The sequence below is a fragment of the Dendrobates tinctorius genome, unplaced genomic scaffold (genome assembly GCF_039654945.1).
Source record: "Dendrobates tinctorius isolate UK_male_01 unplaced genomic scaffold, ASM3965494v1 ptg000107l, whole genome shotgun sequence".
In the NCBI taxonomy this organism is placed as follows: Eukaryota; Metazoa; Chordata; class Amphibia; order Anura; family Dendrobatidae; genus Dendrobates; species Dendrobates tinctorius.
In genome coordinates this window covers 38,875,507-38,902,319 of record NW_027361775.1, presented here as the reverse complement: position 1 = coordinate 38,902,319, position 26,813 = coordinate 38,875,507, and the positions used below count along the sequence as shown (strand labels likewise).

Below are 26,813 nucleotides of genomic sequence, written 5' to 3'. Positions count from 1 at the left end.
GTGACAATACGACCCATGACATCTATGTAGGCGTCATGGTATAAATCACCCTCCTGCGGGTCGGGTGACCGGGTCAATGAAAGATCACCCGACCTGCACACACAGGACCCTTTATACTTCACCATGGGGGGGTGGCTTAGCCCCCACGTGGCTACGATCGCTCTGATTGGGTGTTTCACTTTCAACACCCAATCAGAGTGATAGTAATATTTCATCAATGAAATTTGATGAAATATTACAATGCAACCATGGCCGATGCTGCAGTAGCATTGGACATGGCTGGAGACACTAATCTGACCCCCCCACACCAGCTGGCGGGGCGATCGGCCCCCGCCATGGACTGACGGCAGCGATCGGCCACCGCGGTCATGATCTGCTCCCCCTTCCCTTTCCTCCACTCCCCCCCACAGTCCAATCACCTCCCCTGCCCCCGGTACCCTCCGAGTCCCGCTCTGGCTCCTGGTGTCCCGCCTTCCTGGATCATGGGCACCACCATCTTGTAAAATGGCGGGCGTATGCGCAGTGCCCCCTCCAGAATCTGACGGCTGTAGATTCATTCATTTATTTTGATCACTGTGATAAACTCTCACAGTGATGAAAATAAAAAAAAGTAAATAAACCCCCCTTTTATCACCCCCATAGGTAGGGACAAATAATAAAATAAAGAAAATATTTTTATTTTTCCATTAGGGTTAGAAATAGGGTTAGGGTTGGAATTAGGGTTAGGATTAGACATAGGGTTAGGGTTGGAATTAGAGTTAGGGTTAGAAATAGGGTTAGGATTAGAAATAGGGTTAGGGTTGGAATTAGGGTTAGGGTTGGAATTAGGGTTAGGGTTGGAATTAGGGTTAGGGTTGGAATTAGGGTTAAGATTAGGGATAGGGGTGGGTTGGAGTTGGGATTAAGGTTAGGTTTGTGGTTAGTGTTAGAGTTGGGATTAGGGTTAGGGGTGTGTTGGGTTTAGCGTTGGAGTTAGAATTGAGGGGTTTCCACTGTTTAGGCACATCACGGTGTCTCCAAACGCGACATGGCGCAACCATTTATTCCAGTCAATTTTGCGTTCAAAAAGTCAAACAGTGCTCCCTCCATTCCGAGCCCTGACGTGTGCCCAAACAGTGGTTTACCCCCACATATGGGGTATCAGTGTACTCAGGAAAATTTGCACAACTTTGGGGGTCTAATTTCTCCTGTTACCCTTGGAAAAATAAAACATTGGGGGCTAAAAAAAATATTTTTGTGGAAAAAAAATGATTTTTGATTTTCACGGCTCTGCGTTATAAACTTTTGTGAAGCACTTAGGGGTTCAAATTGCTCACCACACATCTAGATAAGTTCCTTGGGTGGTCTAGTTTCCAAAATGGGGTCACTTGTGGGGGGTTTCCACTGATTAGGCACATCAGGGGCTCTGCAAACGTAACATGACGCCCGCAGACCATTCCATCAAGTTGGCATTTCAAAACGTCACTACTTCCCTTCCAAGCCCTGACTTGTGCCCAAACAGTGGTCCCTGCCACATATGGGGTACCAGCATACTCAGAACAAACTGGACAACAACTTTTTGGATCCAATGTATCTGTTACCCTTGTGAAAATAAAAGATTGTGGGCTAAAAATCATTTTTTGAGGAAAAAAATGATTTTTCATTTTCACGGCTCTGCGTTATAAAATTCTGTGAAGCACTTGGGGGTTCAAAGTGCTCACCACACATCTAGATAAGTTCCTTGGGGGGTCTAGTTTCCAAAATGAGGTCATTTGTGGGGGAACTCCAAAGTTTAGGCACACAGGGGCTCTCCAAACACAACATGGTGTCCGCTAACGATTGGAGCTAATTTTCCATTCAAAAAGTCAAATGATGCTCCTTCCCTTCTGAGCCCTGCCGTGCGCCCAAACAGTGGTTCGCCCCACATATGGGGCACCAGCGTACTCAGGACAAACTGGACAACAACTTTTTGGGTCCAATTTATCCTGTTACCTTTGGGAAAATAAAAAATAGCGGGCTAAAACATCATTTTTCAGGAAAAAAAATGATTTTTTATTTTCATGGCTCTGAGTTTATAAACTTCTGTGAAGCATGTGGAGGTTCAAAGTACTCACTACACAGCTAGATAAGCTCCTTGGGGGTTCTACCTTCCAAAATGGGGTCATTTGTGGGGGGTTTCTACTGTTTAGGCACATCATTGGCTCTGCAAACGCAACATGACGCCCGCATAACATCCCATCAAAGTCTGCATTCCAAAATGGCGCTCGTTCCCTTCTGAGCTCCCCCATGCGCACAAACAGTGGTTCCCAGCACATATGGGGTATCGGTGTACTCAGGACAAATTGCACAACAACTTTTGTGGTCCAATTTCTCCTGTTAGCCTTGCGAAAATAAAAAATAGCAGGCTAAAAAATCATTTTTGGGGAAAAAAATGATTTTTTATTTTCACTGCTCTGCGTTATAAACTTCTGTGAAGCACTTGGGGGTTCAAAGTGCTCACCACTAGATTTGAGCGAAACGGGTCGAAAAATTTCAAAAGTCGCCGACTTTTGGCAAAGTCGGGTTTCATGAAACGAACCCCGACCCTAGGATGATGTCGGCCACGAGGTCGGCGACTTACGCGCCAAAGTCGCGTTTCAAAAGTTTGTATTGCGCTCTTTTTCAGCCAATCAGGATCCACTGACACTGTGGGCAACGTGATGACATAGGCAGGGGTCACCACCATCTTTCAGAAGGGCATGCAAGTGATTGGCTTGCTTTGGTGGGCGTCACAGGGGGTATAAAAGGGCGTGCACGCCGACCGCCATCTTACTTCTGCCGATCTCAGTATAGGGAGAGGTTGCTGCTGATTCTGTAGGGAGAGCGTTAGGCAGGGAAGAAGACAAAAAAACTGCTTCTGCTGCTAGCGATTTGGCCTGCACAACACACCAGTCACTGTGTGTGCAGTGTAAGGGGAGGCTATATAGTGGTGTATCAGTGGTGTTGGTTGTTGGGCTGCCTTCTAAGGCTTCCTGACATTCCTGCATTGCTGTTTACCCACTGCTCCGCAAACTGCTTTTTTAAATGCAATCCCAATTTTTTTTTTTGTCTTGCTGAGAAGAAAAAAAAACTGCTTCTGCTGCTAGCGATTTGGCCTGTACAACACACCAGTCACTGTGTGTGCAGTGCAAGGGGAGGCTATATAGTGGTGTATCAGTGGTGTTGGTTGTTGGGCTGCCTTCTAAGGCTTCCTGACATTCCTGCATTGCTGTTTACCCACTGCTCCGCAAACTGCTTTTTTAAAAGCAATCCCAATTTTTTTTTTTTGTCCTGCTGAGAAGAAAAAAAAACTGCTTCTGCTGCTAGCGATTTGGCCTGTACAACACACCAGTCACTGTGTGTGCAGTGCAAGGGGAGGCTATATAGTGGTGTATCAGTGGTGTTGGTTGTTGGGCTGCCTTCTAAGGCTTCCTGACATTCCTGCATTGCTGTTTACCCACTGCTCCGCAAACTGCTTTTTTAAAAGCAATCCCAATTTTTTTTTTTTGTCCTGCTGAGAAGAAAAAAAAACTGCTTCTGCTGCTAGCGATTTGGCCTGTACAACACACCAGTCACTGTGTGTGCAGTGCAAGGGGAGGCTATATTGTGGTGTATCAGTGGTGTTGGTTGTTGGGCTGCCTTTTAAGGCTTCCTGACAGGCTGGCATTGCTGTTTACCCACTGCTCTGCAAACTGCTTTTTTAAAAGCAATCCAATCTCCCTTATCCTCTAGTCACTTTTGTCACAGCTGTGCCATCGAGCCTGTGACATAGCGCTCAGATATCAGTGGGCCTCACACAATCCAAAAGTGTCCAGTGTCCACAAGTGTCTGCAGAAATTCAAAATCTCCCTTATCCTCTCGTCACTTTTGTCACAGCTGTGCCATCGAGCCTGTGACATAGCGCTCAGATATCAGTGGGCCTCACACAATCCAAAAGTGTCCAGTGTCCCCAAGTGTCTGCAGAAATTCAAAATCTCCCTTATCCTCTAGTCACTTTGGTCACAGCTGTGCCATTGAGCCTGTCACATAGCGCTCAGATATTCATTGGGCCTCACACAATCCAAAAGTGTCCAGTGTCCACAAGTGTGTGCAGAAATTCAAAATCTCCCTTATCCTCTAGTCACTTTGGTCACAGCTGTGCCATCGAGCCTGTCACATAGCGCTCAGATATTCATTGGGCCTCACACAATCCAAAAGTGTCCAGTGTCCACAAGTGTGTGCAGAAATTCAAAATCTCCCTTATCCTCTAGTCACTTTGGTCACAGCTGTGCCATCGAGCCTGTCACATAGCGCTCAGATATTCATTGGGCCTCACACAATCCAAAAGTGTCCAGTGTCCACAAGTGTGTGCAGAAATTCAAAATCTCTCTTATCCTCTAGTCACTTTGGTCACAGCTGTGCCATCGAGCCTGTCACATAGCGCTCAGATATTCATTGGGCCTCACACAATCCAAAAGTGTCCAGTGTCCACAAGTGTGTGCAGAAATTCAAAATCTCCCTTATCCTCTAGTCACTTTGGTCACAGCTGTGCCATCGAGCCTGTCACATAGCGCTCAGATATTCATTGGGCCTCACACAATCCAAAAGTGTCCAGTGTCCACAAGTGTGTGCAGAAATTCAAAATCTCCCTTATCCTCTAGTCACTTTGGTCACAGCTGTGCCATCGAGCCTGTCACATAGCGCTCAGATATTCATTGGGTCTCACACAATCCAAAAGTGTCCAGTGTCCACAAGTGTGTGCAGAAATTCAAAATCTCCCTTATCCTCTCGTCACTTTTGTCACAGCTGTGCCATCGAGCCTGTGACATAGCGCTCAGATATCAGTGGCCCTCACACAATCCAAAAGTGTCCAGTGTCCACAAGTGTCTGCAGAAATTCAAAATCTCCCTTATCCTCTCGTCACTTTTGTCACAGCTGTGCCATCGAGCCTGTGACATAGCACTCAGATATCAGTGGGCCTCACACAATCCAAAAGTGTCCAGTGTCCACAAGTGTCTGCAGAAATTCAAAATCTCCCCTGTCCTATAGACACCTTGTACCTTGTTTTACATTACTATATAGTTTGTTGGATTTTGTCTACATTTCTACCAAAAATGAGGAAGGCTGGTGGAAGAGGCCGTGGAATTGGGCGGGGGTTGGCAGCTGGTAATGATGGTGTTGGTGGTGGATCTGATGGTAGTGGCAAGAGCAAAATAGGACCGAATGCAGGAGGTGTTGAGCCTGCGTCATCGTCTGGCTACATAAGGCCTCGAACGCTTAGTTTTCTAGGAGTTGGCAAACCGCTTTTAAAGCCAGAGCATCAGGAAAAAGTTTTGTCTTACATTGCTGACTCAGCCTCCAGCTCTATCGCCTCCTCTTCTTCAGTTGTAAAAAGTAAAAGCACTGAGTCGTCATTGGAGGCTCATGTTCATGAACCACACCTTTCCTTGTGTCCTTCACCCCAACCAAGATTGAAGGATGACGCAGGCCATACTACTGATTACTCCATGGAGCTGTTTTCACATACCATGCCTGGATTATCAAGTCAAGTGGTGAATTACCCAGGCCAAGATGAATCTGACATGGAGTGCACTGATGCACAGCCGCTGATGGATGATTCTGCTGGTACATTCACTCAGAGCACTACATTGTCCTCGCAGTGTACAGAGCCAGATTCTGACCCTGATGAGACTCAGGTGCCCCTTCCCGCACACTATACCACCATACATGGTGACACACCGGAAGGAAGGTGCACATGACATAGAAGAGGAGGTGATGGATGACCCAGTTGTTGACCCAGATTGGCATCCATTGGGGGAAGAGGGTGCTGCTTCCAATAGCTCAGATGAGGAGCATCCACAGCAGACATCGACATCGCAACAGCTGTTATCTGGCAGGCCCGGAGCACTCCAAAGACAGGTTCCAAACATCAAAAGAGTTGCTGGACAGCTTGTCCAGAGGGTCAAAAGATCACAGCGTGCTAGGCCGCAAAATGTCTGCCAAAGTAGGAAGAGTGCAGTGTGGCACTTTTTTTAACAAAATCCTCATGATCAGGCCAAGGTTATCTGTAAGAAGTGTGCAAAGACCTTTAGCCGAGGGAAAAATCTGAAAAATTTGAATACCAGTTGCATGCTTAGACATTTAACCAGCATGCACTTGCAAGCGTGGACACAACACCAAACCTCAAGTGCCACATGTGCAACTGATCACAACGAAAAACCATGACCAGAAAAAGCCATACACCTGACAAATGCTATTGAGAACTCTGCTATTAGAAGTGGAAAGGAAGAACAAAGACGAAAGAATCTAATTAATAAAAATATTGGAGAAAGAGAAACCAATCACAAACTAAAATGTTTCTATACTAATGCACAAAGCATGGGCAACAAACAAGGAGAATTGGAACTACTAACACAGGAACAGAAATATGATGTAATTGGAATCACTGAAACTTGGTGGGACAATACACATGATTGGAATACAAGACTAGAAGGATACAACTTATTTGCAAGAAACAGACTTGATAAACGAGGAGGGGGTGTCGCATTGTATGTTCGAAACGCGTATATCTGCACAGAGATTGAAGCTTCAGAGACTGGGAGTTCTGTGGAAACTGTTTGGGTAAGAATACAAGGACAGAACAATGGAAAGGACACCATTGTAGGCATTTACTACAGGCCGCCTGTGCAAGCCGAAGATATAGATGAACTCTTTATGCATCAGATGGCCAAGTTCTCCAAAAAATATGACATAGTTGTCATGGGAGATTTCAACTATCCAGACATTTGTTGGGAATCTCTCTCAGGCAAAACTAACAGGTCAAGGAAATTCTTATCCTCTCTTGCTGACAACTTTATCTTCCAAAAGGTAAGGGAGAAAACAAGGGGAACTGCTACCTTGGATCTAATCCTTATAAACAGGGAGGAAATGGTTGAGGAGGTAAAAGTGGCTGGGACCCTAGGAGGTAGCGACCATGCTATTTTAGAATTTTGGATTACTAGAGGTGGAAGACCTGTGAAGACTCAGACGTCAAGGTTAGATTTCAGAAAGGCAGATTTTAAGGGATTCAGAAAGAGAATTGGAGGGATCCAATGGCTGGATATCCTTAAAGACAAAAATGTCCAGGAAGGATGGGAAATCTTGAAAAATGAAATTCTCAAAGCACAGTTGTTAACAATTCCGAAAAGAGGGAAGAATAGGAAGCATTTAAGGAAACCAGGATGGATGAACACAGAACTTAAGCACATGCTAAAAAGGAAGAAAAAAATGTTTATAAAATGGAAAGAGGGAGGCATATCTAAAGAAGAATATAATGCTGTCTGCAGAACCTGCAGGGCACAAATCAGATTAGCTAAAGCTGAAAATGAACTGAGGCTTGCAAGATATGTCAAAAGCAATAATAAAGGATTTTGGGGATATGTCAAAAGTAAAAGAAAAGTCAAAGATGCTATAGGATTTTTACAGGATGAAAATGATGAAATGGTAAGACAGGATGTTGAGAAGGCTGAACTTTTAAATTCCTATTTTGCATCTGTTTTCTCTCAGAAAGGAAATGCAACATCAACTGTTATTCACTGTCCTATTAAGGGAATAGAAGAATCCAGGATATCTATAAACAGAAAGATAGTGAGGAAACACTTAGCTAACCTAAATGAATTCAAGTCTCCAGGTCCAGATGAATTACACCCCAGAGTACTGAAGGAGATAGCAGAAGAAATTTTTGAACCCCTCTCCATAATCTTTGAAAATTCTTGGAGAACAGGAGAAGTGCCAGAAGACTGGAGAAGAGCAAATGTTGTTCCTATCTTCAAAAAGGGGAAGAAGGTGGACCCAGGCAACTATAGGCCGGTGAGTCTGACTTCTATACCAGGAAAGATCTTTGAACAAATTATTAAACAACATGTATGTCAATACCTGGATAAGAATGAAGTGATTAAACAGAGTCAGCATGGGTTTCTAACTAATAAGTCATGTCAGACTAACTTAATTTCCTTCTATGACGGTATCACTGATTGGGTGGATCAAGGAAATGCTGTAGATATAGTATATCTTGACTTCAGCAAAGCATTTGACAAAGTCTCTCATACAATCCTTATTGAAAAAATGACTAAGTATGGAATGGACAAGGCAACTGTTAGGTGGATTCATAACTGGCTTAGTGATCGGACCCAAAGAGTGGTCGTAAATGGCTGCACATCCAGTTGGAAGAATGTCTCAAGTGGGGTACCACAGGGCTCTGTCCTGGGCCCTGTATTGTTCAACATCTTTATCAACGATTTAGATGAAGGAATTGAGGGTAAACTGATTAAATTTGCTGATGACACAAAGCTAGGAGGGATAGCTAATACTAGAGAAGAGAGAGAGAGGATTCAAAAAGATTTAAATAAACTGGAGAAGTGGGCAGCAACTAACAGAATGGTTTTTAACAGGGAGAAATGCAAAGTACTACATCTGGGCAATAAAAATGAAAAAAGCATATATAGAATGGGAGGAATAGGGCTAAGTGACAGCACATGTGAAAAAGACTTGGGTATACTAATAGATCACAGACTGAATATGAGTCAACAGTGTGATGCAGCAGCAAAAAAGGCAAATGCAATTCTAGGATGTATTAACAGAAGCATACAGTCTAGATCACGTGAAGTCATTATTTCCCTCTACTCCTCTTTGGTCAGACCTCATCTGGAATATTGTGTCCAGTTTTGGGCACCACATTTTAAAAAAGACATCAACAAACTGGAGCAAGTTCAGAAAAGAGCGACCAGAATGGTGACCGGTCTGCAAACCCTGTCTTATGAGGAAAGGTTGCAGGATTTGGGAATGTTTAGTTTGCAAAAGAGAAGACTGAGAGGAGACTTAATAGCTGTCTACAAATATCTAAAGGGCTGTCACATTGTAGAAGGATCAACTTTATTCTCATTTGCACAAGGAAAGACTAGAAGCAATGGGATGAAACTGAATGGGAAGAGACACAGATTAGATATTAGAAAAAACTTTTTGACAGTTAGAGTGATCAATGAGTGGAACAGGCTGCCACGAGAAGTGGTGAGTTCTCCTTCAATGGAAGTCTTCAAACAGAGGCTGGACAGACATCTGACTGGGATGATTTAGCGAATCCTGCTTTGAGCAGGGGGTTGGACCAGATGGCCCAGGAGGTCCCTTCCAACTCTACGATTCTATGATTCTATGATTCTATGATTCTATGAAGGTAGTCAGCAACGCTACATTGTTTCCCCCACTGTAAGCCCACCGGTTAGCACAGCAGCAAATGTTGAGGTGTCGTTGCATGGCCACAGCAGTCAGGGAATCCCACTGTTATATCAACGAAAGACTGATTCTAGGCCATCAGAAAGAACACCAACTCCATCACCATCATCAACCCTCTCTCAGTCCGCCCTGTCCACCGCTACTTCCACCATATGCAGCTCTCAAGTCCAGCTCACTCTCCCAGACACTATGAGTAGGTCAAGAAAGTACTCAGTCTCTCATCCGCGTACACTGGGTTTGAACGCCCACATTGCCAAACTAATCTCGTTTGAGATGATGCCCTTTCGGTTGGTGGAAAGCACAGCTTTCCGCGAACTCATGGCCTATGCAGTACCACGCTATGACCTACCCAGTCGCCACTTCTTCTCTCGCAAAGCCATCCCAGCCCTCCACCATCATGTGAAAGACCGCATTGTCCATGCACTCAAGCAGTCAGTGAGCGGAAAGGTGCACCTCACAACTGATGCATGGTCCAGTTGGCATGGCCAGGGCCGTTACGTGTCCATCACTGCGCTCTGGGTTAATGTGGTGGATGCAGGGTCCACAGGGGACAGCGGTGGTGGGACAGTGCTGCCTAGCCCACGGTATAGGAAACAGTTGGCTGTAGGCGTTCGACCCTCCTCCTCCTCCTCCTCCAGAAGCGAAAGCTCGTCCACAGAGCGCAGTCGTACGAGCACTCCATCTGCAGCTGCCACTGTTGCACACGATGTGTCCCCCTATCGAGCAGCTAGTGGAAAGCGTCAGCAGGCTGTGTTGCAGATGATGTGTTTGGGCAACAGACACACCGCCGAGGTGCTGGCCGAGTACTTGAAGCGACAAACTGAGTCATGGCTGGGCAGTGTACATCTTGAGGCAGGCAAGGTAGTTAGTGATAACGGCCGTAATTTTGTGGCAGCCATAGCCCTTTCAAAACTCAGCCATATACCTTGCTTGGCTCACACCTTGAACCTGGTGGTGCAGTGCTTCCGCAAAAATTATCCGGAGTTAACAGCCCTGCTCCAGAAGGTGCGAAGACTGTGCGCGCACATCCGCCGGTCGCCTGTACACTCCGTTCGTATGCAGAAGCTGCAGCGATTGCTCCACCTTCCCAACCACCGCCTCATTATCGACATTGCAACAAGGTGGAACTCCACCCTGCACATGGTGGAGCGGCTGTGCGAGCAGAGGCAGGCCATAATGCATTTGTGGGAGGATACACGGCCAGGCACTTTGAGAGCAGACATGGAGTTGACAGGTGTGCAGTGGTCGAAGCTGAAAGACCTCTGTAAAGTCCTTCAGTGTTTTGAGGAATGCACACGGCTGGTAAGCGCAGACGACGCCATCCTAAGCATGAGCATCCCACTTATGCGTCTGCTCATGCAAACTTTGACGCACCTTAAGGAGCAGGCGTCTGCAGCCAATGTTGATGAGGAGGAAGAGGAGGAGGGAATCCTTGATGACATTCAGCCATTGTCTGCTCAGGGACCTCTCCTGGACGAGGTGGAGGAAGAAGAGGAGGAGGAGGATGGGGATGATTACTTAGGGGAGGAGGATGCATCTCGTGGGGCAAGTGAAAATGTTGGCGTGGCAAGGTCTGGTACAGGGTTTGTGCGTGACTGGAGGGATGTGGATTTGCCAGAAAGTGCTCCTCCAACCAGCACTCGCAGTGCATCATTGACACCGGGAACATTGGCCCACATGTCAGATTATGCCTTGCGGATCCTAAAAAGGGACCCACGCATTGCCAAAATGATGAACGATGACGACTACTGGTTGGCCAGCATCCTGGATCCACGCTATAAAGGCAAATTACAAAACATCATGCCACAGGAGAACCTTGACCTAATATTGGCTAATAAACAAGCAACTCTGGTAAATCGGTTGCTTGAGGCATTCCCAGCACACAGCAGCGGTGATGGTTCTCACACGAGCCGTACGGGCCGGGGGCAGCTTGGCAGAGGTGTTCGTGGTGCACACAGCAGAAGTGGCGTTGGAGACAGGGGTTTCATGACAATGTTGTGGACTGATTTTTCAAATACCGCTCACACAACTGGTAATACTGCATCGATGTAAAGTGACAGGAGACAGCAGTTGTCAACTATGGTTACAAACTACTTTTCCTCCCATATCGATGTTCTCCCACACAGGTCATTCCCCTTTGACTATTGGGCCGCTAAACTGGACACCTGGCCTGAATTGGCACAATATGCCTTACAGGAGCTCGCTTGCCCAGCTGCAAGTGTGCTATCGGAAAGAGTCTTCAGTGCAGCTGGATCAATCCTGACAGAAAAAAGGACCCGTCTGTCAACCCAAAATGTGGATGATCTAACCTTCATTAAAATGAACCACGCATGGGTTTCCAAGGATTTTGTCCCACCTTCCCCTGATGACACATAGGGTGACAGAAAAATGGCTTGCTTTGGTCCACCTCTTCCTGGGACTTGACTTATTTCACCTTTTGCATCAGCTGAATGTCCAACATCAACATATGCCACTTTCTAAAACTCCCTAACTGTGCTGCCTCCCCCTCCCATGGCCGGGGTCACCACCTAGCGCACGACACCGTGCGAGTGCCGTTGCCCTGGACAGGTGGGTAGGCCGACTCTTGGGCGCGGGCACTGGCACAGGGTCCTTCATAGTGCAATCAAGTGTCTCTGACGGTGGTGGTGCACACCCGCCGTCAGACACACCGCCGTACTATGAGGGGCCCAGTGCCAGTACCGACGCCCACGAGTGGGCCCCCCTTGCTTGGGCAGGGCCCCAGCATTTGCAATATTTACCTCTCCCTGCTCCTCCGCTGTGTAGTCTGGGCCGTCAAATCCATACTGTGCCTGACACCGTCTGAGCCTGCCTCCTGATGTATAGACATATATTTTGAATGTGTACGCTATCCATACATGTTATCTGGGGATACGGTACCCTTTCTAACCTTTGTGCAATCTCGTGCAATCCATACTGGGCCTAACACCGTCTGAGCCTGCCTCCTGATGTATAGACATATATTTTGAATGTGTACGCTATCCATACATGTTATCCGGGGAAACGGTACCCTTTCTAACCTTTGTGCAATCACGTGCAATCCATACTGGGCCTAACACCGTCTGAGCCTGCCTCCTGATGTATAGACATATATTTTGAATGTGTACGCTATCCATACATGTTATCTGGGGATACGGTACCCTTTCTAACCTTTGTGCAATCACGTGCAATCCATACTGGGCCTAACACCGTCTGAGCCTGCCTCCTGATGTATAGACATATATTTTGAATGTGTACGCTATCCATACATGTTATCCGGGGAACCGGTACCCTTTCTAACCTTTGTGCAATCACGTGCAATCCATACTGGGCCTAACACCGTCTGAGCCTGCCTCCTGATGTATAGACATATATTTTGAATGTGTACGCTATCCATACATGTTATCTGGGGATACGGTACCCTTTCTAACCTTTGTGCAATCACGTGCAATCCATACTGGGCCTAACACCATCTGAGCCTGCCTCCTGATGTATAGACATATATTTTGAATGTGTACGCTATCCATACATGTTATCCGGGGAAACGGTACCCTTTCTAACCTTTGTGCAATCACGTGCAATCCATACTGGGCCTAACACCGTCTAAGCCTGCCTCCTGATGTATAGACATATATTTTGAATGTGTACGCTATCCATACATGTTATCCGGGGAAACGGTACCCTTTCTCACCTTTGTGCAATCACGTGTAATCCATACTGGGCGTGAGAACGGCTGGCGAGCTGTTAAGCAAGCTACAGCACCTGTGGTTTGCACACGTAAGTTTTTCATTTTTTCAGGAATGACGGTTAGGCCTAATTCCGGAACTGCGGTTGACCTGCACTTACTGGGAAATCATTGTTCGCGGGTAATAATTGTAATCAGTGATCCCCATCACTAACGTTGTTCAGCGGGTTATCTGCACTTGTAAGCGACAAACGCTGGCCTTTTCAGTGTAGCGCACATGCAGCCACGGACATGTAAGGGCATGACACACCAGTTATTGGCCAATCTCATGTGCCAGAGCCTCACGTGTCCCTCTAGTAAGCCAGACTCGGACCGCGGGGCATGACGGAGTCTCGTTCGTTAACGGAATTAAGCTTGCAATGTGTGCATCTGTTCTGTAGCTGGCATGGTTGAGGTTTCCCAGGTGGAGTCGAATTTAACCGTAGGCTCCACTCCTGGTGGTGCCCTTCTGGACATTCCTTTAAGGTTCAGCTTTGCAACCATACTGCCCACGTAAAACAAACACTTTGCCTTCATGAACGCTGTTTGGAGGGTCATGACTCGTGGGAATGCGCCCAATCAGTTAACCTGCTAGAGAGATCGTCCGTTGCTCCCAAGCATGACATCACACTCCCTAGGAAGAAGGTAATGCCACTGTGGCGACCGTACTCCTGGGGGCGACACAAGTGCACTGATGCCCAGCCACTGCTCGATGAATCTGCTGGTACATTGACCCAGACCACTACATTCCCCTCGCACGCTACACGACCTGAATCTGACCCTGATGAAACTCAGGTTACCCTTCCCATATACAGTTCCATCTTACACGGTGACAAAGAGGAAGCTGCAGATGAAAGTGCAGGTTCGGCCCACCCGCCATCAGACACACCACCGTACTATCAGGGGCCCTGTGCCAGTGCCGTCGCCAACGAGTGGGCCCCCCCTGCTTGCTCAGGATCACAGCACTTGCAAAGTTGAAATACTGTGCAGTGAGATGGAAGATGGGGACGACGAGGAGTCCAGACAAGTACAGGGATTCCCTAGCGAGGAGACTTATTTGATTGTTTTCAATGTTGGGACAGCAATTTTTGGGGAGCACTATACTCTGGAGAATGATAGATGGGGCCCACCATACACTGGAACATTCCAAAGGTGGACATCAGACACTGGAGCAGCATTTACAGGGCCCATTATACACTAGAGCATTAGAAATGGGGCCCATTATGTTTGGAGCATTATTTGGGCCCATAAGACAGTGGAGCTTCATCCATGGGGACCAACATATACTGTAGCATTATGTGGAGCTCATCATATACTGTTTCAAACATTATATGGGACCAATGATTCTGTATGGAGAAATAGATGGGCCTCGTCATGAGATGTAAAAAGTGAGGTATTTTTCATTGTACTATACCGCTATTTCTCTGCCGTATCGGAGCATGATGAGTTGTGGTATGTGTTAAAGGGGCGCTCTTTCGCCCAGGGCACATGAAAACCTGCAGCCAGCCCTCCCCCCCCACAACTTTAGCCAAATAACCCCCATTTTTCAGTGCGTAACTTGTATTATGAAGTTAATTAAGGTTGACAAGCTTAAGTAAGAAGAATTGATGCTTTTGGCATTCAAATGGGCACTGTAGGCGTGTTTCCTGTCCTCCTCTCACTGCCGACTTTTATTCCCCATTGACTTACATTGGGTTTCGTGTTTCGGGACGACCCCGACTTTTCCCTATAATCGGACGATCTTGCTCGACCCGACTTTTGGAAAAGTCAGGTTTCACGAAACGAAACGCGACCCTAAAAAACCAAAAGTCGCTCAACTCTACTCACCACACATCTAGATAAGTTCCTTTGGGGGTCTAGTTTCCAAAATGGGGTCACTTGTGGGGAAGCTCAAATGTTTAGGCACACAGGGGCTCTCCAAAAGCTACATGGTGTCCGCTAGCGATTGGAGCTAATTTTCCATTCAAAAAGTCCCTGCTGTGCGCCCAAACAGTGGTTTATGACCACATGAGGTATCGGTGTACTCAGGAGAAATTTCCCAACACATTTTAGGATCCATTTTATACTGTTACCCAAGTGAAAATGAAAATATTGTTGCTAAAACAAAATTTTTGTTGGAAAAATTAAAATGCCCATTTTTTCCTTCCACGTTGCTTTAGTTCTAGTGAAGCACCTGAAGGGTTAATAATCTTCTTGAATGTTGTTTTGAGTAGCTTGAGGGGTGCATTTATTAGAATGGTGTCATTTTTGGGTATTTTCTGCCATATAGACCCCTCAAAGTGACTCCAAATGTGAGGTGGTCCCTAAAAAAAATGGTTTTGTAAATTTTGTTGTAAAAATGAGAAATCGCTGGTCAACTTTTAACCCTTATAACTTCCTAACAAAAAAAAATTGTTTCCGAAATTGTGCTGATGTAAAGTAGACATGTGGGAAATGTTATTTATTAACTATTTTGTGTCACATAACTCTCTGGTTTAACAGAATAAAAATTCAAAATTTGCGAAATTTTTGCAAAAATTATCGATCTAAATTTAACACTAACATGAAGCCCAATATGTCACGAAAAAACAGTCTCAGAATCGCTAGGATGCGTTGAAGAGTTCCTGAGTTTTTACCTCATAAAGGGACACTGGTCAGAATTGCAAAAAATGGCCAGGTCATTAAGGTCAAAATAGGCTGGGTCATGTAAGGGTTAAAGGGGTTGTCCCGCAAACGAAGTTCATTTTGAACACTTGATATGGGAATAAACATAAGTTTCACAATTGGAGGTCTTAAAAAAAATTTCTGTGAAGAGAAAATCTTAGAAATGTGATGCTTCCGATTTGTAAAACTAAAGGGAGCTCATGGAAATATTGGACTAAGTACATAGTTATGTTATTTGATCATTATTATCTGCTAAACTACTGTTTCTTTGAGCTTACACTAAGGGTTAAAAGAAGTCACCAAGGTGAAGTGTAGTAGGTATCTGGACAGAATTAAGATGTCTGGAGATGGTTTTCCTGCTTACTCTGGGCAGAAGGATTGGAGGATGCCGCAGGAAGGCACAGGACTTTTGTGTCATTATCTCAAAAAGAGATTTCAAGATGTGGTAACCATTGAGTCTAGAGAGGGGTGGACCCCTGGATGTTCGGGTCCGAGGGGTTCGGCCGAACAGTTAAAAAAAGTTCAGGTTCGGGTACCAGAACAGTACCCGGACCCCATACATCACTTGAATGGGGGGCCAGAACACCCTGTGTTTGCCAAGCTGTCATGAGTATTTAGAGCGCAGGCATCGGCTGAATAATACTCCCATCAGCTGCCGCCTGTTCTGATGGGAGCAGTAATCCCATCAGCCGACACCAGTGACCAGAGGTAAACTTTATATCTCCGATCACAACTGCGGGCTCACGCAGCACATTTGACGCCTATTGGTCCCCCTGTGACTTGGTCGTAGTGTGCGGAAAGGGTTCCAATGGCATGTTAAATCTCCTGTAAAATCCAGCCAAGCCACAGCCCTAATGCTGAAGTACTCTCTGTCAGTGCCGGAGGCGCAGTTACAGCCACTCTCAATACACAGAGCAGTGACTGAACTCGCATTGGTGCTGCCCCATGACTGAAACCAGAACGCTGCCGAAGGGAATAAAGTTCATTTCTTCCTGGCGCCAAGCAGGTTCACAATGCTATTAACCCCATATCTGCAGGTTAATTTTTTCAGATGAAAGGCTCCCTTTAAAATTATATATATTTCCTTATTGGAATCGCTGCTTCAGTCAAAGTCGAATCTACCAAAATATAAAAAATGATTTACCCTTTACAGTAAATGTCATAAAGAAAAAAAAAATGAAATGCCATAAGTGCCTTTTTTGTCATGCCATCTTGCATACAAAATGCATCCAAAACATAGTATGGTATTATAAAATGGTATTATAAAATGCCAAGTCAGTGCGCTAAAAATCAAGCCTTCACACAGTTCCATTGACGTTATGGATCTTGAAAAATAGTGATATGAACCATATTATTATTTTTTCAAAGTTCAGAATTTTTTTAAATCCACTAAAATAGTAGAAAAAAAGCAAACTATATATCTTCATAATCATTGATCTGAAGACCCGTGTTGCTAGGTCATTATTACTGAACAACTAATGCAGTAAAAAATTAAGTAAAAATAATATATTGTAATTGTTTTACCTCACTTGGATTTTTTTTCTACCCTATTTTCCCATGTGTTAAAATTAAAATGAATTGTGTCTTTCAATATTACAACTTATTCCACAAGAAATAATCCCAAAAATGGCTAATGTCGAAGGAAAAATAGAAAAGGGATTAAAATTGCACAAGTGTTCCAGCAGCAGTTGCCCCCTCCGAAAAACCCCAAGACAAGACTATTGCTGACAACTTGGTGCAATTAAGATAGATATAGATATAGATATAGATATAAAGATGCACCCATGTATATATCCCCAAAAAATTACAATAAAAAGTGTACACAACGTTACATAAACTTTAAATTAGTATAAAATAAAAAATTACAATAACTGCAAATTGGTATGCAAAAAGAACAAGACCTCATATAGCTCTATCCATGGAAAAATCTAAAAGTTGCGGGACTCCAAAAAACAGAGACATAAATCAAGTTAAATCAATTTTTTTAACCACTAAAATATAAAACAAACATTTTAATTTTGGTATTGCTGTAATTGTCCTGATTATGTTACCAGGTTATTTCTACTGCAGAATAAACACCATAAAAAATAGTTTTTTTTCTTTACTATTTTTCTCCATTTGGAATTCTTTCCCATTTTTCAGTGCATTATATGGTAAAATAAATGGTGTTATTCAAAATGAAAACTCGTCTCAATATTCAAATTTTGCGTCCCGCACATTTCTTAAATTGTTTTCTACATTTCATATTTAAAATAAAAATATATCAGAACATAATCCAACATAAGGTAACAAATTCAGAATGACTTTAAGAAGTAAGTAAAAAGCTTCTGCTATGTAAAGTGACACAAGTCAGATTTTTAAAAAGCGTGTGCATCCTAAAATCGGATAGCCACCATAATATTCAATGGGATCCATCAGGAGCTATTGTTTTCTGCCCTTTACTGCCTTGAATTCTCTTTTCTGCTCCTATAACGGAACCAAAATACAAAATTCTGAACTTATCAATGTTCTTTTAATTATTGTATGATGAGCAAACAGCTCTGCCATATTTTGACATACTGTTCGATATTTCCACCATCTTTGTTTGCTGTCAGTGAATGAAATCACTCTCGCTTACCTCAGAGACTGAAAACTCCGTTCCTGGCTCTGAGGCAAACAAGCTAAAACTTGGCGCGATAGTATAGTACACAAAGTAACACACTGCAGCAAAGTATGGGAACGGTGTGTTAGCGCAGAGACTTGCTGACATGACAGGCTTCTCAATACTTCTGGACACACCTGACTTTCAGGTATAGTTTGGCAGAATGGTGTAATATGGCGGCTTAGGCCTGTTTCACACTTCCGTTTTTGACCATCAGTCAAAATCCGCCGTTTTTGCAAAAAAACGGATCCACCATTTTTTTGGCGGATCCGTTTTTTTCCCCATTGAGTTGCATTACCGGCGGATCTTGACGGATGGCCATCCGTTGGATCCATTTTTTTTGCGGATCCGTCAATTTTTTTTGCGTCTGCCGAGATGCCTGGACGGACCATGTAACGTTTTTTGTGCTGCAGGATCCGCATTTTCCTAGTGTGCATGCCCGGAGGAATGAAGTCATTCGGAAATTTAACCCTGAAATCATTTCTGGCAGACCAAAAAAAATCTCTCTCTTTCTCTCTCTCTCTTTCCCGAGCAGCGGTTCCTAATTCTTCATTCGACGGATCCGTCAAAAAAACCGTCCGGTGGCATCCGTTCACATCAGTTAACAACGGATCCGCTTTCCGCCATTTTGGTGGATTTTAACTGACACAAAAAAACTGATGTGTGAAACAGGCCTAAGGCTTCAAAACAATGGTGCAAGTTTCATCAGTATTTGTTCAGTGTCAGTTTTTACCATCAGTGTTTCATCAGTGATTTTCACGTATGAAATAAATAAGTTACCAAGCTTCTCCTATCCACTACACTGCTAATGACGGGCAGTGCGCACACTGTACACTCATGGCGTCCACGTGCTGCCTGTGATTTTCATCCACAATGCTGACTGCACAAAGGACGCCGAAATTATTTTTTTCCAGTCACATGGTCCGCAAAAAACACATGTGAACACAAGGTTTAAATTAGACCCTGGGGTACGGTCAGGGGTGTAACTATAGTGTGCTAGGCACTACCGGGACCATGAGAAGACAGAGGCCCTGTTGGAGATTTTGCATTGAGGCACATACGCTTCACGTTACACCACTGGGTGCTATGTAACTGGAGGCAGGATTACCTGGCAAATGTGCGCTGTGTGTACTTGGCTCCTTTCTCTTGCACACCAAGGCCTTCATCCTCGCACAGCACCCAGTAACCGGGCACGCGTCTCTCCTGTATCTCATAGTTAAATTCCTCTTTCCAGGCATCCATCTTCAGCCCTTGTTTTCACACACTGCTGTGCATGTAAAAGTCTATGACATTTCCTGAGAAACAAAACTCAAGCCCACACAGCCAATGACAGCTGGCAGCTCCATATTCCCCCTCCTATCCTAGGGAGTGTGTAGATAACGTGTAGGTTTGGTAATGTGAGTGTCACATGTTAACCAGCCTAAACATGACGCTTCTCTGCTATTTTCTAACTTCTAGCTATTCTGCCGGTACAGAATGAGCTTCAGGGTGACGGGATTGTTCTGTGCATATCTGCTGCTGCCGGCTGGGGAATAAGGGTCTGGAGGGGACTGATGACTCAACGTACAATGTAAAACACAAGGCGTTATTGTGCTGTGCAGAGAAGATCTGGTGTTAGCAAGCAGGGTTATAATAATAATAATAATAATCTTTATTTTTATATAGCGCTAACATATTCCGCAGCGCTTTACAACTTGCACACATTATCATCACTGTCCCTGATGGGGCTCACAATCTACATTCCCTATCAGTATGTCTTTGGAATGTGGGTGGAAACCGGAGTTCCTGAAGGAAACCCACGCAAACACAGGGAGAACATACAGACTCCTTGCAGATGTTGTCCTAACCACTGAGTCACCGTGCTGGGGTTAATGTGTATTGCGGGAAGTGGTTTTATTTGTGTATGTAAGGCTACTTTCACATTAGTGTATTTTAGCGCTGCGCTTCGTGGGCAATAGAAACGCATGCAAAAAACGCATCATGCATTTTGCATGCGTTTGCATTTTTTAGGCGCATGCATTTTAACCAGTTTCTATCCATGTTAACTCTTAAAATGCATGTGATTTTAAACGCAGGCCTGCGCATGTCCATGCGCACACCTGCGTTCCCATAGACTGTAATGTGTTATTTTGTCGCATTCCGTGCGCATGCATTTTTTTGACACAGTTGGATGCACCCAAAAATGCAACAGGTAGCATCCGGCACGCCCAGGCACACACTACAAAAAAGCATGCGCACGAAAACGCATACGAACGCATGCAAAAGCTAGACTATGCGCTCCATGTTAAAGATAGGGGCGCAGGGTGCATGCGCATGGACGCGCATGTTGCGCTGCGCTAAAAACTCTAATGTGAAACCAGCCTAACAGAGCAGCTGCTATCTATCTCTAGAGGTGAATGAGATTCAGTGGTAGTGACAGTGGCTGCAGGTCGCTGATGTTGGGGTCTCTGCAGGTAGGCCGGTCCAGCCTGAAACCAAGGTTGCCCTCCCAGACAGATTTTCTGGAGGAAAGGTTCAATTTTTTTGTGTTTAAAGAGGCTTGCAAACTTGATTTTAAGTTTTGTCCTTAGTCCTCCGGAAATGAAGAGCAACGAGTGTATACTGTGATCTGCTACAGGGAGGTCCACAGTTCTGGGCTTTCTCTTTGCCGCAGGATTCGTTTATTTTCCCCAGTCAGTGGAGGGATTTTATGGGGCTCTTGCTCTTATCTATGATGACCCTGACCAAGTCGCTTTGGCGGAAGCCAGGTTGCATCGACTTCGGCAGGGGGTCAGTGGAGATGTATAGCTCCGAATTCCGCAGGTGGGCAACTGATGCTAAATGGAGTGACCCGGCGCTCTGAAGCCAATTCCTTCAAGGTCTCTCTGAAAGGTTGAAGAATGCTTTGGCAGTGTACGAAACCCCAGAGTCCTTGGAAGCCACTATGTCTTTGGCTATTCATGTGGATAGACGCCTTCAGGATAGGTGAGTAAGACCACCTTCTCCACAGTCTCTTTTTTGGGTTATTGCCCCTTTTCCAGGAGAGCAGTCTAGTGGTAAACCAGTAATGAGGAGGGCGGAGGAACCCATGAAGTTAGGGGGTGCCTCTGCATCGGACATTTCACAGGAGGTTTGCAAGAAACAGGGGGTATGTTTTTTTGTGGAAAAAAGGGACATTTTATTGGGGCATGAGCTTTGATCCCTAAACAAAGGGAGACTCGTTTAACCCTTGGTATTCTGGAGTTAACCCCTTTTCCCCCAAGGGTGGTTTGCACGTTCATGACCGGGCCAATTTTTACAATTCTGACCACTGTCCTTTTATGAGGTAATAACTCTGGAATCCCGTTGATTCTGACATTGGTTTCTCGTGACATGTTAGTGGTAAAATTTCATTCATATAACTTGCGTTTATTTGTGAAAAAAACGGAAATTTGGCGAAAATTTTTAAAATTTCGCAATTTTCCAACTTTGAATTTTTATGCCCTTAAATCACAGAGATATGGCCCACAAAAAGCTTAATAAATAACATTTCCCACATGTTTACTCTACATCAGTACAATTTTGGAACCAAAATTTTTTTTTTTAGGAAGTTATAAGGGTTAAAAGTTGATCAGCGATTTCTCATTTTTACAACACCATTTTTTAGGGACCACATCACATTTGAAGTCACTTTGAGGGGTCTATATGATAGAAAATACCCAAAAGCGACACCATTCTAAAAACTGCACCCCTCAAGGTGCTCAAAACAACATTCAATAAGGTTATTAACCCTTCAGGTGCTTCACAGGAATTTTTTGAATGTTTAATAAAAATGAACATTTAACTTTTTTTCACAAAAAAATTATTTCAGGTTCAATTTTTTTTATTTTACCAAGGGCAACAGGAGAAATTGGACTGCAAAAGTTAATGTGCAATTTGTCCTGGGTATGCTGAAACCTGATATGTGGGGGGAACCATTGTTTCAGCGCATGGCAGAGCTCAGAAGGGAAGGAGTGCCGTTTGACTTTTTCAATGCAAAATTGGCTGGAATTCAGATCGGACGACATGTCACGTTTGGAGAGCCCCTGATGTGCCTAAATAGTGAAAACCCTCCGCAAGTGACCGCATTTTGGAAACTATACCCCCCAAGGAACTTATCTAGATATGTGGTGATAACTTTGAACCCCCAAAGGCTTCACAGAAGTTTATAATGTACAGCCGTACAATTAAAAAATCATATTTTTTCCACAAAAATGATCTTTTCACCCCCAATTTTTATTTTCCCAAGGGTAACAGGACCCCAAAAGTTATTGTGCAATTTGTTCTGAGCACGCTGATACCCGATATGTGGGGGTAAACGACTATTTGGGCGTATGGCAGAGCTTGGAAGGGAAGCAGCGCCATTTGACTTTTTTGGCTGGAATTGAGATCGGACGCCATGCCACGTTTGGAAAGCCCCTGATGTGCCTAAACAGTGGAAACCCCCCACAAATGACACCATTTTGGAAACTAAACCCCCCCCAAGGAACTTATCTAGATGTGTGGTGAGAACTTTGAACCCCCAAGGGCTTCTGATAAGATTATAACGTACAGCCGTAAAATAAAAAATTATTATATTTTTTCCACAAATATGATCTTTTAATCCCCAATTTTTTTATTTTCCCAAGGGTAACAGGAGAAATTGGACCATGCTGATATCCCATATGTGGGAGAAAACTACTGTATAGGCACACGTCGGGGCTCGGAAGGGAAGTAGTGACGTTTTGGAATGCAGACTTTGATGGAATGGTCTGCGGGTGTCATGTTGTCGTTGGAGAGCCCCTGATGTTCCTAAACTGTTGAAACCCCCTACAAGTGACCCGATTTTGGAAACTAGACCCTCCAATGAACTTATATAGATGTGTGGTGAGTAGAGTTGAGCGACTTTTGGTTTTTTAGGGTCGCGTTTCGTTTCGTGAAACCCGACTTTTCCAAAAGTCGGGTCGAGCAAGATCGTCCGATTATAGGGAAAAGTCGGGGTCGTCCCGAAACACGAAACCCAATGTAAGTCAATGGGGAATAAAAGTCGGCAGTGAGAGGAGGACAGGAAACACACCAACAGTGCCCATTTGAATGCCAAAAGCATCAATTCTTCTTACTTAAGCTTGTCAACCTTAATTAACTTCATAATACAAGTTACGCACTGAAAAATGGGGGTTATTTGGCTACAGACTGTGGGGGGGAGGGCTGGCTCCAGGTTTTCATGTGCCCTGGGCGAAAGAGCGCCCCTTTAACACATACCACAACTCATCATGCTCCGATACGGCAGAGAAATAGCGGTATAGTACAATGAAAAATACCTCACTTTTTACATCTCATGACGAGGCCCATCTATTTCTCCATACAGAATCATTGGTCCCATATAATGTTTGAAACAGTATATGATGAGCTCCACATAATGCTACAGTATATATTGGTCCCCATGGATGAAGCTCTACTGTCTTATGGGCCCAAATAATGCTCCAAACATAATGGGCCCCATTTCTAATGCTCTAGTGTATAATGGGCCCTGTAAATGCTGCTCCAGTGTCTGATGTCCACCTTTGGAATGTTCCAGTGTATGGTGGGCCCCATCTATCATTCTCAGACGGTGTTAGGCCCAGTATGGATTGCACGTGATTTCACAAAGGTTAGAAAGGGTACCGTATCCCCAGATAACATGTATGGATAGCGTACACATTCAAAATATATGTCTCAGGAGGCAGGCTCAGACGGTGTTAGGCCCAGTATGGATTGCACGTGATTGCACAAAGGTTAGAAAGGGTACCGTATCCCCGGATAACATGTATGGATAGCGTACACATTCAAAATATATGTCTCAGGAGGCAGGCTCAGACGGTGTTAGGCCCAGTATGGATTGCACGTAATTGCACAAAGGTTAGAAAGGGTACCGTATCCCCGGATAACATGTATGGATAGCGTACACATTCAAAATATATGTCTCAGGAGGCAGGCTCAGACGGTGTTAGGCCCAGTATGGATTGCACGTGATTGCACAAAGGTTAGAAAGGGTACCGTATCCCCGGATAACATGTATGGATAGCGTACACATTCAAAATATATGTCTCAGGAGGCAGGCTCAGACGGTGTTAGGCCCAGTATGGATTGCACGTGATTGCACAAAGGTTAGAAAGGGTACCGTATCCCCAGATAAGATGTATGGATAGCGTACACATTCAAAATATATGTCTCAGGAGGCAGGCTCAGACGGTGTTAGGCCCAGTATGGATTGCACGTGATTGCACAAAGGTTAGAAAGGGTACCGTATCCCCGGATAACATGTATGGATAGCGTACACATTCAAAATATATGTCTCAGGAGGCAGGCTCAGACGGTGTTAGGCCCAGTATGGATTGCACGTGATTGCACAAAGGTTAGAAAGGGTACCGTATCCCCGGATAACATGTATGGATAGCGTACACATTCAAAATATATGTCTCAGGAGGCAGGCTCAGACGGTGTTAGGCCCAGTATGGATTGCACGTGATTGCACAAAGGTTAGAAAGGGTACCGTATCCCCGGATAACATGTATGGATAGCGTACACATTCAAAATATATGTCTCAGGAGGCAGGCTCAGACGGTGTTAGGCCCAGTATGGATTGCACGTGATTGCACAAAGGTTAGAAAGGGTACCGTATCCCCGGATAACATGTATGGATAGCGTACACATTCAAAATATATGTCTCAGGAGGCAGGCTCAGACGGTGTTAGGCCCAGTATGGATTGCACGTGATTGCACAAAGGTTAGAAAGGGTACCGTATCCCCGGATAACATGTATGGATAGCGTACACATTCAAAATATATGTCTCAGGAGGCAGGCTCAGACGGTGTTAGGCCCAGTATGGATTGCACGTGATTGCACAAAGGTTAGAAAGGGTACCGTATCCCCAGATAACATGTATGGATAGCATACTCATTCAAAATATATGTCTCAGGAGGCAGGCTCAGACGGTGTTAGGCCCAGTATGGATTGCACGTGATTGCACAAAGGTTAGAAAGGGTACCGTATCCCCGGATAACATGTATGGATAGCGTACACATTCAAAATATATGTCTCAGGAGGCAGGCTCAGACGGTGTTAGGCCCAGTATGGATTGCACGTGATTGCACAAAGGTTAGAAAGGGTACCGTATCCCCGGATAAAATGTATGGATAGCGTACACATTCAAAATATATGTCTCAGGAGGCAGGCTCAGACGGTGTTAGGCCCAGTATGGATTACACGTGATTGCACAAAGGTTAGAAAGGGTACCGTATCCCCGGATAACATGTATGGATAGCGTACACATTCAAAATATATGTCTCAGGAGGCAGGCTCAGACGGTGTTAGGCCCAGTATGGATTGCACGTGATTGCACAAAGGTTAGAAAGGGTACCGTATCCCCGGATAACATGTATGGATAGCGTACACATTCAAAATATATGTCTCAGGAGGCAGGCTCAGACGGAGTTAGGCCCAGTATGGATTGCACGTGATTGCACAAAGGTTAGAAAGGATACCGTATCCCCAGATAACATGTATGGATAGCGTACACATTCAAAATATATGTCTCAGGAGGCAGGCTCAGACGGTGTTAGGCCCAGTATGGATTGCACGTGATTGCACAAAGGTTAGAAAGGGTACCGTATCCCCGGATAACATGTATGGATAGCGTACACATTCAAAATATATGTCTCAGGAGGCAGGCTCAGACGGTGTTAGGCCCAGTATGGATTGCACGTGATTGCACAAAGGTTAGAAAGGATACCGTATCCCCAGATAACATGTATGGATAGCGTACACATTCAAAATATATGTCTCAGGAGGCAGGCTCAGACGGTGTTAGGTCCAGTATGGATTGCACGTGATTGCACAAAGGTTAGAAAGGGTACCGTATCCCCGGATAACATGTATGGATAGCGTACACATTCAAAATATATGTCTCAGGAGGCAGGCTCAGACGGTGTTAGGCCCAGTATGGATTGCACGTGATTGCACAAAGGTTAGAAAGGGTACCGTATCCCCGGATAACATGTATGGATAGCGTACACATTCAAAATATATGTCTCAGGAGGCAGGCTCAGATGGTGTTAGGCCCAGTATGGATTGCACGTGATTGCACAAAGGTTAGAAAGGGTACCGTATCCCCGGATAACATGTATGGATAGCGTACACATTCAAAATATATGTCTCAGGAGGCAGGCTCAGACGGTGTTAGGCCCAGTATGGATTGCACGTGATTGCACAAAGGTTAGAAAGGGTACCGTATCCCCGGATAATATGTATGGATAGCGTACACATTCAAAATATATGTCTCAGGAGGCAGGCTCAGACGGTGTTAGGCCCAGTATGGATTGCACGTGATTGCACAAAGGTTAGAAAGGGTACCGTATCCCCAGATAACATGTATGGATAGCGTACTCATTCAAAATATATGTCTCAGGAGGCAGGCTCAGACGGTGTTAGGCCCAGTATGGATTGCACGTGATTGCACAAAGGTTAGAAAGGGTACCGTATCCCCGGATAACATGTATGGATAGCGTACACATTCAAAATATATGTCTCAGGAGGCAGGCTCAGACGGT

At 44.8% G+C, this 26,813-nt stretch overlaps 1 protein-coding gene across 1 annotated transcript in view; it reads right to left on the bottom strand.

Annotated features, from left to right (window-relative positions):
• LOC141100723 (receptor-transporting protein 3-like) overlaps positions 1 to 19,624 on the bottom strand; it is a 30,096-nt gene extending 10,472 nt beyond the window's left edge. The window contains exon 1 of the mRNA XM_073589384.1: positions 19,357 to 19,624. Within this exon, the coding sequence (XP_073445485.1) occupies positions 19,357 to 19,490 (134 nt within the window). The 5' untranslated portion in view covers positions 19,491 to 19,624. The remainder of the gene's footprint in view (positions 1 to 19,356) is intronic.
• Positions 19,625 to 26,813: the final 7,189 nt, after the last annotated feature.